The sequence below is a fragment of the Embiotoca jacksoni genome, unplaced genomic scaffold, assembly GCF_022577435.1.
Source record: "Embiotoca jacksoni isolate LCO1_2020_lvr unplaced genomic scaffold, fEmbJac1.0.p SCAF_10, whole genome shotgun sequence".
NCBI lineage: Eukaryota > Metazoa > Chordata > Actinopteri > Embiotocidae > Embiotoca > Embiotoca jacksoni.
In genome coordinates, this window is record NW_027185230.1 from 15530095 (window position 1) to 15548052 (window position 17958).

The 17958-nt window shown below is 43.2% G+C and overlaps 1 protein-coding gene across 9 annotated transcripts in view; it reads right to left on the minus strand.

Annotated features, from left to right (window-relative positions):
- Positions 1-17958, minus strand: part of cdk5rap2 (CDK5 regulatory subunit associated protein 2) — a 39998-nt gene that overhangs the window by 15903 nt on the left and 6137 nt on the right. For 5 of the 9 annotated variants that reach the window (XM_069169251.1, XM_069169227.1, XM_069169264.1 and 2 more), the window contains exons 4-36: positions 17393-17503; positions 16842-16918; positions 16589-16712; positions 15993-16171; positions 15745-15892; positions 15470-15523; positions 12040-12159; positions 11838-11957; positions 11630-11722; positions 11277-11495; positions 10990-11160; positions 10748-10858; positions 10530-10667; positions 10236-10415; positions 9911-10105; positions 9398-9589; positions 9067-9196; positions 8822-8955; positions 8607-8723; positions 8335-8475; positions 8143-8255; positions 7876-8015; positions 6000-6140; positions 5778-5887; positions 5502-5636; positions 4861-4962; positions 4566-4753; positions 4119-4461; positions 2469-4023; positions 2155-2256; positions 1574-1722; positions 639-1042; positions 250-482 (exon numbers count right to left, since the gene is read on the minus strand). In XM_069169251.1, coding sequence (XP_069025352.1) covers positions 250-482; positions 639-1042; positions 1574-1722; positions 2155-2256; positions 2469-4023; positions 4119-4461; positions 4566-4753; positions 4861-4962; positions 5502-5636; positions 5778-5887; positions 6000-6140; positions 7876-8015; positions 8143-8255; positions 8335-8475; positions 8607-8723; positions 8822-8955; positions 9067-9196; positions 9398-9589; positions 9911-10105; positions 10236-10415; positions 10530-10667; positions 10748-10858; positions 10990-11160; positions 11277-11495; positions 11630-11722; positions 11838-11957; positions 12040-12159; positions 15470-15523; positions 15745-15892; positions 15993-16171; positions 16589-16712; positions 16842-16918; positions 17393-17503 — 6469 coding nt within the window. The remainder of the gene's footprint in view (positions 1-249; positions 483-638; positions 1043-1573; positions 1723-2154; positions 2257-2468; positions 4024-4118; positions 4462-4565; positions 4754-4860; positions 4963-5501; positions 5637-5777; positions 5888-5999; positions 6141-7875; positions 8016-8142; positions 8256-8334; positions 8476-8606; positions 8724-8821; positions 8956-9066; positions 9197-9397; positions 9590-9910; positions 10106-10235; positions 10416-10529; positions 10668-10747; positions 10859-10989; positions 11161-11276; positions 11496-11629; positions 11723-11837; positions 11958-12039; positions 12160-15469; positions 15524-15744; positions 15893-15992; positions 16172-16588; positions 16713-16841; positions 16919-17392; positions 17504-17958) is intronic. The other 4 variants (XM_069169241.1, XM_069169234.1, XM_069169283.1 and 1 more) reach the window with 4 other exon arrangements.

The following is a 17958-nucleotide window of genomic DNA, read 5'->3' on the forward strand; positions in this document are numbered from 1 at the left end:
TATTATATCATGTTATTTCTGCACAATAGACTATCACTATTTTTATATAGACTAAAACACATGCTTTTTTACAACTCGGTACCTTCAATATCTTAGACTTCAAAAAATATTAAGATAAAGTCTAAAGTTAAAGAGCCTGATCTCACTATTTATTTCCATGTGTGTTTAGTTTTTTTGTGTTTTGGCACAATACTGTATCCTGAATCAAATAATATAAAATAATTTCCACTACTGGAAGGCAGCAGCTACCTTTGTCCAGCCGGCCCTCCAGCCTGTCCAGAATGCTGAGGCTCTTATCCAGCTGCTCTTTGACCACCTCCCCCATGTAGTAGTCGACTTCGCCGGCGTGCAGCAGCTCCTTGAAGGCCTTGCCCAGCTCCTCCAGCTGTCGACGCTGCAGGGCTCCCAGCCGGCGGCTCTCCTTGATCTGCTGCCTCAGTTGTGACAGCTCCCTGGCCTGCGACTGCACCAGGGAGTCCAGTCTGTAGAGAAGACACAATGAGGGCATGAGTGGATAAAGAATATGAAAGTCGATGGCATCAGTCAAGATTTGAGTTTGCAGGATCTACTCAGAGAGGAACGAAAATAATATATATATATATATATATATATAATTTAAAAATGAACAGTTTATTGACCTTGCAGGTGATGTAGAGCGGCTGCGGGCCTTCTGCATTTGTTCACTTGTGTCTCTGTTCAGTGTCCTCTCTCTTTCCAGCTCCACATTGATATGGCGGGTTTTATCCTTCATCGCCTGGTTCTCCCCCTCCCGCTTCTCCATCAGCTGCCCACTTCTGTAGTTCCTTTTTTGGCTATGGTCATCTCTGTGTGTGGCCTCTGGGTCCCTGACGATAGACGGGTCAAAGGTGTTGGCAGCTAAGTCACTGGAGAGCGAGCTCCTCCGCAGAAGACTTTGCATTTGGAGAATGAGTTTGGTCTGGATCTCCAGCTGGATCTTCAGCTCTCTGACTTGTGACTGAAGCTGGAGCGGATCCTCGGAAACACCGTACTCATCATAGACCTGCAAACCTTTCAGACTGACCTAAAAAATTGACAAAATAAGGTTAAAAAAACACATTTTGGCTGCAAATGATGAAAATCTCTGTCAGCATCTTTGGATTCCACATCTAATATAAAAAAGCGTCTTGAAGTAAGCGACACGTTCAAGTGTAGCTAGCATTAGCTTTAAACCTAACATTTTAGCTGCCTTGCTAAAAGGAAGCCAGTGTACACCAGCAAAAATTTCAAACTCAACAAATGCACTTTTTTTTATTCTTTGCATGACAGTTTCCCTCGATGGAAACCTCTGTACAAGTGTTCAGAGAACAATAAACGTTTGTTAATGCACCTGGTTTACAGAAAAGCTTGGTAACGCCTATCAAAAGTAAATAAACAAATTATGATACCACACAGCTGTGTTACATGTTCATTTCAAAAAGTATTCTAAAATATCGTATCTTTTTATGCACTGTAACGGAATACATTACTTTTCAACATGTTTTCAGCCATCACTCATTTTGCCCAATCCTGCAAAAGATCGCAGTGTGCGTTCAAGCAGAAGACCACATCGTACCTTGGCTGAGCTGAGAGCTGGGGAACTCGGGTACGGGGTGCTGGAGGTGGAGTCCAGGTTTTCAGTAGAGGAGAAGGTGGCCTGTTCATGTTTCAACAGGGAAGGCAGGCTGGAGGCACTGCAACTAGGGTTCACACCCACCTCCAGATCTGGCAACACAAGGGATAAAGAAATATTAAACTAGGGACATAATCCATCACGAGAAGTGGAAAATTAGTAGTGATAGTGCCATGTGAGGAAAAAAATCATTTGAGATACAGCCAGACTGAAATAAGACAATAAATATAAGTGAAAGGTTAATAAGTGTGCGATAAGACATTCCCAAACTTTAACATGCAGAAAAATCAGACAACCCATTCAAATTTGGGAATAGTGCAGAGAAATCCCACATTAAAACCAGAAAAGAGACTTGTGTGGTTATGAGACCCAAACAAAAAACATTCCTCGAGGTCAGAGACAGTGTGCTACAAGTGGTCTGTGTTCCCTCCTCATGCAGACACACAGAGAGAGAATCTATCCACATTTAAGATTAGTGTCCACTCAGCAGACAGACATGCAGAGTCTGCCTAGAGGCTGTCTACCTGTGCTACTGCTCTCTTCCCTATCGTTCTCACTCTTGCCACTGGTTTCGTAACCCAGGTCCTGCAAATCCACCTGCACGCCTTTGTCATCCTGCTCAGGAGCTGGCATTGGAAGCAATATGTGATGGGTTAGGAAGAAATCATTGGAGGCATACAGAACCTTGTTTCTCTTCTTTATGGTGTTCCTGGTCAATGTGGATTAACAAAAGGGGTTTTCACTTTAACATATGTGCTTTATTTTAGCATCACAAAATCATTACAAATATGAATTGTTGCACACAAGGTAGGAAGCACCTCAGCATGTGTTTTCTCACCTTTCCTTGCAGTTTCAGGGGACGGCGTCTGTGTCAGAGCAGTGGCCAGTTTCTCCTCCAGGTTTTTACATGCTTTCTTCTTCTCCCTCAGCGCCTTATGTAGAGTCTCCAGTTGGACCTGAACATTTGGTGGTAATCCGTTGGCATCCTGCACCCTCTCCCCTCTGTGGCCTTTCTCTTCTTGCAGAGAAACTTGAATTTTAGATACCCTCTGAGAGTAATCACTGAGGACCCTGTAGAGGAGACAGAGATGCTGGTGGAGCTCTTGTCCCTTTGTTCCAGTTGAAGTGGTGGACTGATAGCTGCCGGATTTGGTGCTTGGCTGGGTGGGTTCTTCCAGTTGCTCCCTCTCTTTCAGGGCTTTCTGAAGTTTGTCTAAATTCAGTTGCAGGTCAGGGTTCATCTGTGGTGATCTACTAAAAGTTAAGGAGCCACTATTTGTACAGTGGGCTGCGATGGAGGCGATGGCAGACTCTGCTGCACTAAAGCAGTTCATTAGAACTTTAATCATGTCTTGATTTAAACCAGCATTATCAGAATCTCTATTTGCACCAGGGTCTTCCTTTGACTCATTTTCTTTCAGTGACTCTGCTGCGGTTGCTATTTGCCTTGTGGAGGCGCCCTTTAGGCCAACACCGTCACTGCCGTGGCCATGTTTTGCAGCAGTGTCTGCAGCCCTTAGTTTCTCCAGCAGCTCTGCATTGAGCCTATTCTGGTCCCAAAGTGCCTCCTGCAAAAAGTCTGCATGTCGCTGCAGCTCCTGCAGAGAGCCCTCGGTACCTCCGGAGACCCCTCGTGGGCTCTCTCTGTTTGAAGATGTACTTGTCTGCTGTAAAGCGCCCTCTATCTTTAAGCAAAGATCAGTGACTTCTGGATTCTTTTCTTGGCTGTCAGAGGAGAGGATGGCTTTCTCTGCCATGTTCAGAAGCTCCACAAGCTCGTTGTTGTGCTCCTCCTTCTTCTGTAAGGCTTTCTGCAGCTCCATGCATCTACTGTGGAGGACAGCATCGGAACCCACAGAACCAGATCCTGTGTGGGAACCAAACCCACCCTGGCTGTCCAGACTGCAAGCAGTCAGGTAAGCAATGGTTGATTCTGCAGCCTGTAAAGCCTCTATGTATTGTCGATTAAGTCGGTCCTTTTCCTGGAGCTGAGCATGAAGATCGTTCCAATCAGCATGCTGCTCACTCAGCTTGGTGATCAGTGCCTCTTTCTCCTGGCACTCCTGGTGGAGAAGTTCCAGCTGAGTGAGAAGAGCAGCGTTTGCCTCGGTGTGATCCAGTGATGCTCTGGCTTCCAGGTCCTGATGGGACCCGGCTGGACTGTAGCTACGATGAGCATATCTGAGGGTGGAGGGAGGGGAAGTGCTGTACTCGAGTGACGTGGGAGAGTCAGGGTCTGTATGCAGCGGCTGGTCAGACCCACAGACATCATCCACATTAAGGTGCTGAAGTGCATCTGTGTTCAGCTGGTCAGAGCTGTCAGACTGCCTGCAGCTGCTTCCCGCCTCCACTCTCAGCCTCACAGGCACAGGGAGGCGAGATGTGACTCCAGCCTACATTATAAACAAATAGAACATTTATTAAAAACACAAACAGACAGGGAGCAACGTGGTGTATTTTTCTTTTTTTACTGCATTGCAAAACTTACCCTATGTCTTGTGAAATGCTGCTTTGCACTCTTGCCGTGTGACGTGCATTTAGTTATTGGACTCTCCAGCTCATCTACAGTGCTGACAGCGGTAACAGGCGTCTCCCCATCTGACAACTCATTCGGTTTCTTCTCTCCTCTTTCCTTTGACAGTTTGATGACCACAGAAGCACCTTTTGCCCCGGTGTTTAGTGTTTCCAAACTCGTTCTCAATTCAGCCTGTCCTTCACTGCTGTTCCCCGAGGCATCTGTGCTCTCTTTCTCTTTACACTCAGTGGATTTTTGTTCCTTCAGGAGACCCCGCAGCTCCACATTTTCTGATCTAAGTCTGAGGAGTTCCTCTCTGCAATAAGGGATATTTTATTAGTTTACTGTTCAGACAACTGACTTTTAAGCAAAAGTAAAAAGTAAAAGTTGGTTCTGAACCGTGCTGAAGAAAAGACCCACCTAAGGTGCATGAGTGAAATGGACCCACAATCAGTCAGCAGGGATTTAAGTGCCATTACATCTCGTTTTTTGTCCCTTGAATCTTTCTCTACAGTGTCCAAGATGTTGCTGCCAGAGTGAGCATGCTCTCTACTCTGGCTAAGGCCACTGTCCATACTGTCATCATACAACAGCTTTCCAGACACCATCTAAAATGGAGAGTTTAAAAATTTAGTTGCTTGAAATGGGGGAAAAACATTGCTTTATTAAGCTCATTTGAGTATTAACTTAATAAAAAAAAATTTTTATTTCATACCTGTCCTACTTTGATGCCTATCTGGCTCTCTTTATCCTCAACAGAAGGATGTGTACTGCTACTGTGAGCCAGTCGCTGGATCTCCTGCGTCTTCTCAAGCTGCTAGAGTAATGGGATGGGAGGCGAGTGTGACACACATGGCTCGGTAAAAGAAAACTTAAAAAGGGAACAGAATCCATAAAACACTGCACAGCAACAGCAGAATGGCATGACGTGTCTAATGTGGAATGGGGGAAGAGAGACCGTTTCATGGAACACAGAGATAAAAAAAAAAAAAAAAAAAAAAGAGGGACTGATTAGGAAAGGTGAAGGAGAGAGGAAAGTGGGTAGTTTGTACTACAGACAAGAAACACACCTGTTAGAGAAATAAGACATTTAGCACTACAGAGCCAAGAGACATTAGTAACAGGCTAGACAGAGCAGAGGTTAAGATGTAGGTTCAAAGGTTAGAAAGGAGCTAATACAGGTGGATGTTAGACAATGACTCATGATTCATCAAGTATTTTCTAAATGTGGACATACTGTAGAAAAATATTCCTAATAAATGACAAAATATGTCCTCTATTTTAAGATCTCGGAATAAAACCTGACAGTACAACTTCTAGCAAAACCTCATCCATTTGCCTTTTGTGGCCTCTAACCTGTTTCCACGGGCTACTGCTGGCCAGGTCTTTGTCTTCTTTGTTGGGCTCCGACTTCTCTATTAGTGACAGTCGGCTCTGCAGTTCGTTATTTAAAGTCTGCAGTCTGCTGACACAGTCTTGCAGCTCCAGCACCTACGGAAACATTTTTTACCCATTAGCATGACTATCTAATCTTTCAGCTTTAAGTGTTTTGGAGATTTACCTTACACGCCGAAATAAGCAGAGGAACAATGCCTCTTTCAAACAGATACACTAGTTTGAAAATGAATTCACCTTCTGTTTGAGCTCCTGAGCAGAGAGTTGAGTTAAGCCGTCGTCCTGCTCATCAGTCACACAGATACTCATGTAGGAAGTCTGATCTCCAATGAAACTCAAAGTTTCACCTGGAAAACATCAAAGTCACTTGAAACAAAGAGGTTCCCCTTCAACAAAACTCTAAGTAGTGGTTGTAGACACATTGGATTATGACATCTGGTGTATCTTTTCAAGTCTTACCACCATCGTTGGCTCCACCAACCCCTCCTCCACGGTTCTGAATTGCGCCTAAGCGAGCCTGCAGAGACGCATTCCAGCGCTGGGCATCTTCAAGCTGGTGCCTCATGCTCTCCAGTTCTTTGGGATCAATCAGGTCCATACCTGGACGGATACACACAGGGACACGGGCAGGTCACACGCTATGTGTCTGGCACATTTCTATGTTTCACAGCTGTTTACATACTGCATCATTTTAAGTTAAGAATTTATGTGACTTTGTGAAAGAGGTCATTAAGATCCGATATACCGCAGCTGTTTTTCACAACTATGAAAACACTAGTATCATACTGTTTATACACAGACTAGCCAGTAGGGGAAATATTTCACACAGATGACATGAACATTTGCACAAAAAAAAAAAATAAGAGATCAAATATAAATTCAAATTGAATTTTCAGGTTTTGATCATGTACGTGTAAAATCTAATGTTTGATAATTGAAATGGTGAACAACTATAACCTACTCTCAAACAGAAAAAAAGCCATTCATACACTAAATGCATTCATACACAATAAATGTAAACTAAACAAGTCAGTATGCTTTTTGGACTATGTATTTCGTGCATCTAGGCATGCTTGTTTAAAACTTAATACATTGGAAACATAAGCTTGTGGTTGAATTTATTTAGTCAAAAGGCTGCAGTGTGCGAAAAGAGTGATACGCCAATAAAATAATAGCTTTTTTTGTGCATTTCTTAATTTATAGCATGTAATGCTTATAGCATGAAGTATGTGCACACATTATATCTAAATCCTGATGATTGCATAACCAAAACGGGGCAATTTAATTAGTGGTAATTTCCTTGCTAAATCTCTCTCGCAGTGAGTGAGAATGCGAGCCATGGCCCTGTTACTTACAGCTGACCTATTTATACACCTGGCTCACAGTAGATAGGGGTGAGGGAGGAGCATGATCTTGATGTGCACACTGATGCAAGCACACACATGCATGTTGACAGACAATCGAGTTATTTAGCTTAGATGACAAACTCAGTGACACTTTTAATCTGCGTCAGGGCTGTGCACTGATGTCACAATACATCTGAAGGATTAATGGTGATAAATTACATTAATTTATGTGATGTCAGAGATTACAAAACCTCAGACATTTTGGATTAGGATCTATTTCAGTAGAACTACTCTTTAAATGGGGTACTTAATTAATTAATTCTGTCAGAAAACAGTATAAAAACCTTTAATAGCTTTATTGAAGTTGTTATATAATGACACACTTTGGTATCTTAATCTATTTCATGAGACAGATGGTTGAATGAGTTGGATTCATAACCAGAGGGGTGTTAAGCGAGGTGATGCAATCAGCAAACAAGCAAATGTTTTAAAGGGACAGTGAAAACAAACAGACAGGATGCTAAAAGTGAGAGAGAGAGAGAGAGAAGACAGACCAACAGCAGCCTTTATTTATTTAAGGAGCAACAAACAGAAGTGGAATCAATACATTTACTGAGTGACAGTGAAATGGGTAGCAACAGTATGGACAGAGACATGCAGATGAGGAGGTGATGATGTAAAGAGTAGTAGACAGAAAGTGCACAATAAAATGAAAAGTGGAGGGACCAGGTGTGCATGCTGAATGAAAAGACAAAGCGGGGGCGTGAGCTTGTCAGCAGGAGACACCGTTTGAGTAAACACTGGACAAAGATGACAGGTGTGTGTTAGCGTGTTCCCTGCGAGCTACGGGTATATATTCTGAGGGATGGTTTCTAAGTCCTCGACCAGCCTAAGTAATAAACAAAGTCTTTCCTTTTCTGTTTTTCTTGTTTCTTTTTTTTTATTTTAGTCACCATCCTCATCTACAACCCAGTGTGTTTGCACTGCACCTTCTCTGAGTTTGGCTCTTTGTATCTCTCTCTCCAAGTCATTCCTTAGCTCCTCATTAGTTTTGATGCTCTCTTCCAGCTGCTGCCGGAGAAGCTGCACAGCCGTCAGCTCCAGCTGCAGAGCATGGAGACGCCGGGCACTGCAAAACCACAGAACGTATCCATAGAATTAAGTTTAGTTTGCACAACATCATAAATGTCATCAAAAAAGTAAGTTCGTAAGTAAGTTCATCTTAATATTTTTGTTGATTTATAACACTTCCCTACCTGTCCTGCTCCTTCACGGTCCTAACCAGGCTGGAGTAGAGCTGTTGTTCAGCTCTCAGGGCTTCATTCAGAGCATCGTGCTCCTGTTGCAGGACAATAAGGTTGGGCAAAGCCTGAGGGCAGAACACAAACTGTCTTTTAGGCCGAGCATTAAGAGGGAAATTCAATCATTAGAAAAATAGGCTTTACTACTTGTTGGCTGTCTCCACCGATCATGGTTCTCTCTCTCTGAGGGAGCACAGGTAGTGACCTCTCCAAGCCAGAGCCAATCACATGATCCTGAGTATGATCAGCCCGACTGTCGCCTCTCTGATCGAGGCGCTGGTGGAGAACCTGCTCAAAGTTATAAACAAACCATGAGAACTGAGACCTTAAATGCAACCAGAGGTAAAGCTCCTTAACCAAAGCTACTCTGTGCCTTGTTGAGTGATAGAGTTTGACTTCATGAATTGGGCGATCCTTACATTGATAATCTCCTCCTTGGTCTTCAAAGTGGCAGTCAGGGACTCAATATTAGCTGCCTGACCTTCAATGCGGCCCTCCAGTTCAGACAGCAGAGACTGAAGGTCAGCCAAGGAAATCTGTAAATTAAGAAAACAATGTGGGGGTTTAGTTTAAGAACACTTTTAGCAACAGTATCCCAATTATGGACCTCAGAAAACCTTTCAAACTCACTGACCTTTAGCTCATTTTCCCTCTTCAGTGATTTGTTCAGTGCTTCAGTTTTCTGTGCTAACTCCTTTTTCAGGACAACAACTGTTTTCTTGGAGAGTGGAATGTTCTCCTGATCACTGTTCCTCCTGGACAGGTCATCTTCAGTGCAGACAAACCAGAATCAAATGTAGAGCCAACAGACACTCAAACTTTAAATATCCAAGGATTTAAAAGGTCTGAAGGAGGATTTAAAAGGTCTAAAGGGCTCACCTTCCCTCTCCTCCAACTTCTCCTTCATGATCTGGATAGTTTGTCTGAGCTCAAGCACATGGTCCGGCTCCGCCTCCTGCCTCATCTGTGCCAGAAATTGGTCTCTCTCCTGACCACGCTGCAGAAGCTTCTGCAGATTTACAAAGACAACAAGTTAGCACACTCAAACATGTAGAGCTGATGTACCATTAACTTTTCCAAGAGAAGTCATTGAAATGGATGAAAGCAGAAGTTATTCTCTTTGGGAGTTTTGATTTCCTCTTCTTGTTACGCTGCTTTGTCAAGCCCATTTTACAGCTGAATGACTGTATTGTACCCCAGACGATCTTACATTGATGAGGCTGTCTTTTTCAGCAAGCAGGGCTCGGAGTTCTGCGGTCTCTAAATAGCCCTCCTGGGCTGCTGTGGAGCCTTGCTTCTCAGCAGTGGCAAGCTGCTGCTGCCTGTCAGACAGCTGTCTCCTCAGTTCCTGAATCTCCTGAGTACGCTCTGACAGCATGCGGTTGTAGTGCTCAGCCGACTCCTGGGGAGGCAAAGCAGCAGATTATAGTAATGAGAGTCAGAGATGTTTAGCCTCGTGTTGAACATATGAAAGGCTTTTCGGATTTCTGTCATTGTAAATGCATCCGCACACTGTATTTCTGTAAAATGTGTATGTGTATTTTGCTGCATGAATGGAATTTGATTTCATGCTAGCAGGCACACCATATGTGCATGCTCAGTTTATTCTCATATTTACATATGACTTGTGTTGTGTTTTCTCTTCAAAATTGCATCATTATGTGCTGCCACAAGGAAGGAATCAGCGAGACCCCTCTAAATGTTGTTATAATTAAATACTGACCTTGAGAAGTTGGTCCTTGCTGCTAATTGTAGCCAGCAGCCCTTCCACAGCACTCTCATTGTCAGAAACTAGTCTTTCCCTGGCTTTCACAGCCTCAGCCAACATAGCTTCTGTGACCTTTAACCTCTGTCCCATCTGCTCAGCAAGATCACGTGCATGACTCTGTGACTGGCTTAGCAGCGATTCAGCCATTTCCTACAAAGAAAAAAAAAAGGTTAACAAGTGTTGGAAATATCTAAATCTAAGCATAAACAAGTTTGGTGAGAAAAAACCCCACAAGGATCATACAGCAGAGGGTGTGTGACAGTGAACAGTGTCAACTGACCTCCATGTCCTTTGTCTTGCCCTCCAGGGAGAGCTGCAGCTGGCTGATGATGGAGTCTTTCTCCCTCAGTGATCGGTTTAGGTTATCTTCGACATCTTGCTTGGCTCTTTGCAGGTTCTTTAGAGTGTTTGCAAGATGCTGCAGCTCCGCATCCTTTTCCTTAATCAGACTGTCAAAATTCTGATCGGAAAGAAATAGGCAGGCAGACGCATTAGACTGAAGTCCAACCACACAAACATAACTTAATTACTGATTACTAGAAAGAGACTCCGTTTCTGATATATTGCTACGTACATTGATGGTTTCCTCGTTATGAGAGAGCAAGTTGTTGAGACGATCCAGGTCTCTTTCCTTTTCTCTGAGGGACAGTTGGAGCTGGTGAATGTCATTGTCTTTCTCTTCAATGACAGCAAATTTCTCATCTAGAGCTTGCTGTGAGAGATCAAACAGAAAAATGTCAGAATCAAATTCCAGTCGGTGTGGTGAGAAGATTAGACAGAAGGAATACCAACCTCCAGGGCCTTCTCCTTCTCTTTCAACCTTTGCCGCAGTTTGGAAAGCACACTGTCGTTACCTACTGGACTTTTGCTTTGCTCAAAGTCTCTGACCATGTTTATGTACTCCTGATAAACACAGAAAAACAATGTTAGAAAGCTATCTAAAAAGTGTTCACTGGTAGATCGTCCAATGGAGAAAAAATGTGTTATCTTTTGGTATAGAGTCTGTTTGTATATGTCCAGTGTTGATGTGTCACCTGCAGCTGCTGCTCTTTATCAGCCAGAGTGGATGTGAGCCGCTGGATGGTGACCTCATGGGTCTGCAGTTTTCTTTTGGTTTGGTCCAGCAGTTCTTGGTACTGCTGCTCCAGAGCACTCTCCCTGTCCCCGATCTCCCCAGTCAGCTTTTTAAGCTGATTGTTCAGATCCTGGAGGGAAAAATGACGTAGATAAAGAGGATTTAAAATGCCCTCTGGCTTTGTTCTGAAGATAATAATTTTACTGGAAATATTCACTACACAGTTTCTGTCCTCTGCGGTCTTACATTCAGGGCTTTGTCTCCCTTCTTCTTCTGTTGTTGCATGTCCTCCAGCTCCACCTCGAGCTGGTCCTTGGCCTGCTGCAGGTCAGCCAGCTCCTGCTCCTTCCTGTCCAGGCCACGCTGAAGTTTTTGGGCTTCAAGCACCTTGGTATGATGTTCCCCCTGGAGTTGAGCCAACTCTGTTTGCTTTGCCATTAATAGGTTTTGGTGCTCCTCTACTCCCTGTTGGAAATATGCAATAATTGTTTATCATTGAACATTCTGCAGTGACACTGACTTCTTAGCACTATAATGTATGAATATACAGACACACATGGAGCAATTAACCATTCAATTTCTATATCAAAAGTGCGTGCCTGGTATTTCTGCAGCTGGGCTTTATGTGCTGCCTCTCTAGCCTTGGTCAAAGCATCATCCCTGTCCTCAATCTCATGACACAGCTCTGCAATCTGTGACAAACAGGCAGGTGGATGTTAGAGCGTTACATAATACAGAACAGTGATTGTACAGTCATAACCATTGCTGTGATGCCTACGATAGATTATGTTTATTTATTTGTCTTACCTCTTTTTCCTTTTCCCTGAGAACCTGCGTGAGCCCCTGGATTGTTTTGTCTCGCTTCAGAGCATTTTTCTTCTCAGAGTTTAGTTCATTTTCCTTTTCCTCCAGGTTCCCTGATAGGGTCTGTTTTCATAAAATAGTGAGTAATCTCATACAAAGAAACATGTCAATCTAATTAAAAAATATTCAATAGAGCAACATCTACCTTGTTCTGAGTCTGGGAATCCTCCAGTGTTTTTGTCAGGTTCTCATACAAGCTTTTTGCTTGGTTGAGCTCTTCAGTCAGCAGTTTATTGACAGAATCCAGTCGACTAATGTCAATCTTCTTCTCCGCAAATCCAGAGAACACACAAACAACAGGAAAGAGAAAATGCATTAATATTACAGTACCAAGCATGTTCTACAACAAAGCTGCTGTCTCTAACAGCTCATTACCGGTGCTACAGTGGTTTTCCTAGCTGGTATTACAGAAATGAACTACCTGTACTCTGACAGGGGTGTATTCATCATCAAATTCCTCTGTAAGGTCATGTAGAGACTTCCTTTCTGCCTCTCTAGGTCTGCGCTTGGCTTGGGTGTTGAGAGGCCCAGCATTAAACCTCTTCAGGACAGGGATATGACTCCCTGCAGGGGCAGCCAGCTGCTGCCTGGAGATGCAGCGCAGGAGCTGGATCAGATCAGAGATCACAGAGGGCTGACTGGGGGAGCTGTGGAGCAGTGCTCTGGCCTGAGCCTTTCCTCCTGGATCATCAGTGGCACCATATCTGGCTGCCAACACCTTAGAGTCCCTTGGTTTTCGTTTGGCTGGAGGATCTGGAGGGGTGTCTGTGGAAACGTCTCGATTCAGGGACTGCAGGGATTTGGAGCGATCTTTGAATCCAGTTCGAGATAGTGTTCCTTTACGTTGGACCAGGTCGAGGTACATGCTCTGCGACGACTGCCGTGTGCCTCGGAGCCCAAAAATCTTTATGGAGCCATCCAGCCCTGCCCCTGATCCAATCCTGCTGCCCCGAAGGCTCAAACGCCCAGAGAGTGGCCCTTTACTGACAATTCTATCCAGACTCACACACCTTCTCATGCGATTCTCCACGTGACCACTTCCACTATCCCTGAAATTAAGTCCTTCATGGGCCCGCTGACATACAGCCTCATCCTCAGGACTGTCCACCGTAGAGGACCCGAGCAGAGTCCTGGAGCTGCTCCTCTCCCTGTCACTGCTCCCTGGGTTGTTTTTGGTGTAGATGTGGATGAGGCACTGGATCAGGTGTTCTTTCTCCGCAATCAGCTTCTGAATCTGACTGCTGTGTTCCTCCTGCAGTTGGCTGATGTTAATGTCACACTGCACCACCTTCTCCAGCTGGAACACACATTTCCCACAGAGGAACTCCCCACGACCATCCCGAGTCACCTCCCAGCCCAGAACGTGGGACAGGATGACTTGTAGCTTCCTCTTTGCCAATGAGCTGAAGATCCAGCGACACTGGCTTCCCACCAGACGGACACCACATATACGACACGGGTCCCTCATGGCACCTTCGATCTTCCAAACTCACCCACTTAAATTTTGCCCAAAAAAATATTTAACTGACACACAAACTGTCCAGTGACTTAATGGCCATCAGCCTGCCAACCGTAGAATGGCCATCTATCATTTTCACTGCACCAGCAAGCACAGCACAGAGGAGAATGACTGACTGCAAAGCACTATAAACCCTAAGCCTTAATAATCCCTGCTCCCGCCTTTATACCACTCTCCCCCACGCATTCAATCAGATCAAATCCTCTGAGAGTGCTGCGGTGAATTGTGTTATGGCCAATGCCAGGCCATCTCTAAAAAAAAAAACTCCCTCCAAATGCCCCGGAAAAGGTACAAAGGTTGACCCGTGTTGGTGCCTCTTTAAGGGCTTGCTGTTGATGGCATCAGTCAATCACTCCAATGAAGTCCATTATGCATGGCAGCACATCCAAAAATCCGCTTTGAGATTACTGGAGGTGTTTTCTGGCAACTATTCCATCACACCTTCGTCCTGGAGAAACCATTGGAAGTCCTATCAAGGATCCCTGATAGACCTATTTTCCTGGATCTTTTATAATCTTTTGCAATACATGCAGTGCATTTAATTATTTACCCAGATCCCACAAATGGGTAACAGGCGACCCTTTTTTCACTTTAATAAAGAAAGATGGTCAAAAATAACTCCCGGAGGAACTGTCTCCAGACAGCACGGTAATCCAGTCTTAACACTGTGACCTGAGTGTAGAGGTTAAGGCCTGATGACGAATCGTGGACACTGCTTTCTCCTCCAAACGTCAATAACACAGAACCTTCATCAAGCAGCCTGCATAATGATAACCATAATGATTCATGATCACTTTCAAACTGAATCTAAAATCAATCTCTAATCAATAACCATTTCTAAATTAACAAACTCCATAATATATGTAACTAACATCCACAAAACATTAAAAAAAATACATTATCTGTAGTGTTCAATCAACAACCAACACATTTCATGTTAAAGATTATGAGTCATTATTTAGCCCCCACACCCACAGGACGTAAACAGAACATAGAGACAAATACAAATAGAAAATAATAGAAAAATATTTTCTAAACTGGTATTTAAGGGATTATGGGAAATTAAGGGATTATTCCATATGTTCCAAATATCCGTCTAATGTCAGACAAAACCAGAAGCATCAGAAGGAAAAGCAATCACAGTTAATTACTACAATGATGTAATCAGCAGAAAGCATCGTCTGTGTGCATCTATAGTTTGTGAGTCTGAATGATCCACACATTAATGCACTGTTAAATCAATTAGCTTTCAGTGTGCGGAGGCTTGATTCCAACAGGGCCGGCTGTGTTACGATCCTGCTCTATTTTTGGCAGAAGTTACATGAAGCTACACTGAGCAGATCAGCCGGGCAGGAAGTCAGACAGGAACAGCATAAACAATCTGGTAAATTTTCAAAATAAAACACACTGTGCAGACTTCCATCTCACATCACTATATCTGTGTATACCCCAATGATGTAGGGTAAGAAATGCATTCTCGTTCCGCTAACAGGCACTGTATGTGTAATACGGATAAAAAAAAATAATTATGAGGATGAACGTTTTTAACAACTAAAACAGCCAACTGTATTATCTTGTGTTAACTTTGTCTGTATTCCACAGTTCAGCACGACAAAGAGAGAAATAACAACAACGAACACAAAACAGCCCGAAAAATAACCTATTCGACAATTTAACCTTCTTTCTCAAAGTAAAAGCACAAAAATCAAGGAAAAATGACCAAAGTCATAAGTTAACAAAATCAGGCAGAAAAAGGCTTCGTTTCTGAAATGCTCCTGGTGGGGCAAAAGGCGAATACAATAGCGTTGCCAACGCGAACCGTATACAGTGAAATCCTCGGACAAGTCCTTTAGAAACAAAGGCAGGAAAGAATGACATAAAAAGTCTCCTGGTTTAGCAAGAAAAAAAAACAAGAACTAAAGACCTCAAACAATTTGTACAAGTTAAAAAAAAAAAAAAGCCAAAATAAGCAGAGTCTACGCAGCCAGCAGGCAGTCACTGTCATTGTGCTGTCGTAATTCAATGACACATCAGAAATCTAGGAAACTCAACCAACCTGATGGTCTGGCTGCGTTTTGTCCTTCTCTCTGTGTAGCTCGTCCCTCAGTGCCTGGGAAACAGACAGTCAGAGGTCATTCAAATGTCCTTTCATGTAGAGCAGAAACTACATTTTATTATTAGAGGCTGGAAGTTAAGAGACAATAACTGCAAATTTCTTAAAATATATGTGCAAAACATGGAAGCAAGTTAAAACATTTTTAACTTCAACAAGGTTCTAATATCAGTGGAGTGAAGGATCATAAATTCCACATCTGTATTTCAAATACACACCTCGAGGTCCTGGTCTTTCTGGGCTATGAGATCTGATAGCTGTTTAATACAGTCAGCTGATGGTGCATCTGTCTGTTGATCTGTGCCGTTTCTCTGATGGATCATGGCTTCCTGGTTCTTTAATGTGATCTTGAGCCGCTCGATGATACTGGTAGGAGTAAAAAACAAGGGAAACGCTTAGGTCTTCATACAGAAAACAAATATCAATGTGTCTGTATGTTGTCTGTGCTCATCTCCTTTGTCCCTACTTGTCTTTCTCCTGCAGGGCCTGCTGCAGATCTTGGACAGGGCTGGGGACAGGAACAGGGGTGAAGGTGCTCGATGGATCCAGAGCTTGGAGCTGCTTCTCCATGTTTATATTCCTAAGTTTCTCCTGTTCAGCAATGGCGGCCATCTTCTCAACCTCTTCCTCTGCCGTCCGCAGACACTAACACGAGACAAAAAACACCAAATAAAACAGCTACCAAAGCAATTATCAATGTCGTGCACGTTTTTATTGTACTGCATTACTTTGCCCTTTAACACAACAATTCAAATATTTCCTCTGCAGATCATGTTAACGAACAAAAGTGAAAAACCTAGAAATGCTGCTAATTTAGGAAATTTGAGACAAACAATAGAGATGCACAACTGCCATTGCCATTAAAACAATCTAAAGACAGGAAACTGGGCTATCATGACTCCAAGATTTTTATCAGAATCAATCAGAAAATTACTGCTCTCAGGGCAAACAGTAAAGCAATACAAGGGGCAATCAGAAAGATCAGACTGCTCCTGTTGCCTGCAAACGGAGTGCAGTACTGTGATGTGTGTGTAGCAGGAGGAATCTATAACCTTGACTCACCTGTTCTAGGTCAGCTATCCTCTTGTTGAATGCGTCTCTGAGGGCCGCTATCTCTCTCTGAGCGTGCTCTCTCACACGCTGGGGTTCTCCTGCTTCTCGACCAGCCAGACTCTCCAACGCTTTACTGAAAAACATTCACATAAGAGAATGTGCAATACGTTTTCACCTCTGGGCTCCAAAATATTAAAATGAGATGCAACTCTAGGTGACACTGAAGATACAACACAGTATTATGGTACAGAGTGATACATACGATGCGGACACCAGTAGCTCCTGTTTCTCTGCCAACTCCCTCTTCATAGACTCCAACTCCACCTTCAGCTCAATGTTCTATATAGAGACAACATTATAGCATAAATTACACATCTGTACCACAAACAAAACCACCAAAAGAAAATTCTACAATCCTTACAGGTTCCTCTGAGAGCCAGATTGCTTATATGACCAAATTAATAACTCACAAGGTTTATCTTGGAGTGTGTACTTAAAAATAACATTCTTACATGACACTTCACTTCTCAAATTCATTTGAAAAAAAGATATACAAGAAGTCGTAATGATACGAGGAGATTCCAATGTACTGACATCTCACTCCAAAGGAAGAAAGCAGCAACAATGAAAAGGCAAGATTGCTTCTCTAAATTAAAAAAATGTGGGATTTTGGTTGAATAAAATCCAGCTGTTGTTGCTGCCTGGGATGTGATCTCATTTCGGAAACCCTGAGTCATATGAAAGTTGGCACTGAGGGGGTCACATTAACGTAAGGCATACAAGACAAATTAACATTATAAATGCTAAATTTACCGTTTTGAATATGTCTTCAGTGGAGTCGTCACATTTCTGCTGCATGCGCTCCTCCATGAAGTAAATGCGCAGCTTCAGGTTAAAGTTCTCTTTCTTCAGAGCTGTGATTTGCTGAGAATGAATGTAACAAAAAAATGTTAACATACAGGAAAATAAGTGAACAAAAAACACATATGGTGGAGAGAGAAAATATTTAGTCTCTGTTTGCTGCCAAATTAATCAATGGATTTTATTTACTTGTATCAAATTATTTTAAAAAACAAGGTCAGGACAAATAATTAGGGTCAAAGAACAACAGCAGTTGTGAAACTTTATCTGTGAAGGGCGACTTGTTTACACGGCAGAAAGGGGCCATGTGTATGGTTATCTTCAAAATGAAGGGATGCCCTCGTGCTTGTCTCTGTGTGTTTGAGTGCTTATGTGTGTGTGAAGTAGACTGTGCATCATTGTGCTCCAGGCTCAGAACAGCATACATCTGGTAATGGGGGTTGGGTAGACGGTCAGAGGGAGGAGGTAGAAGTCTGGACCCCTCCGTAAACCTCTGATCAGGCAGACAGCCGGGCAAC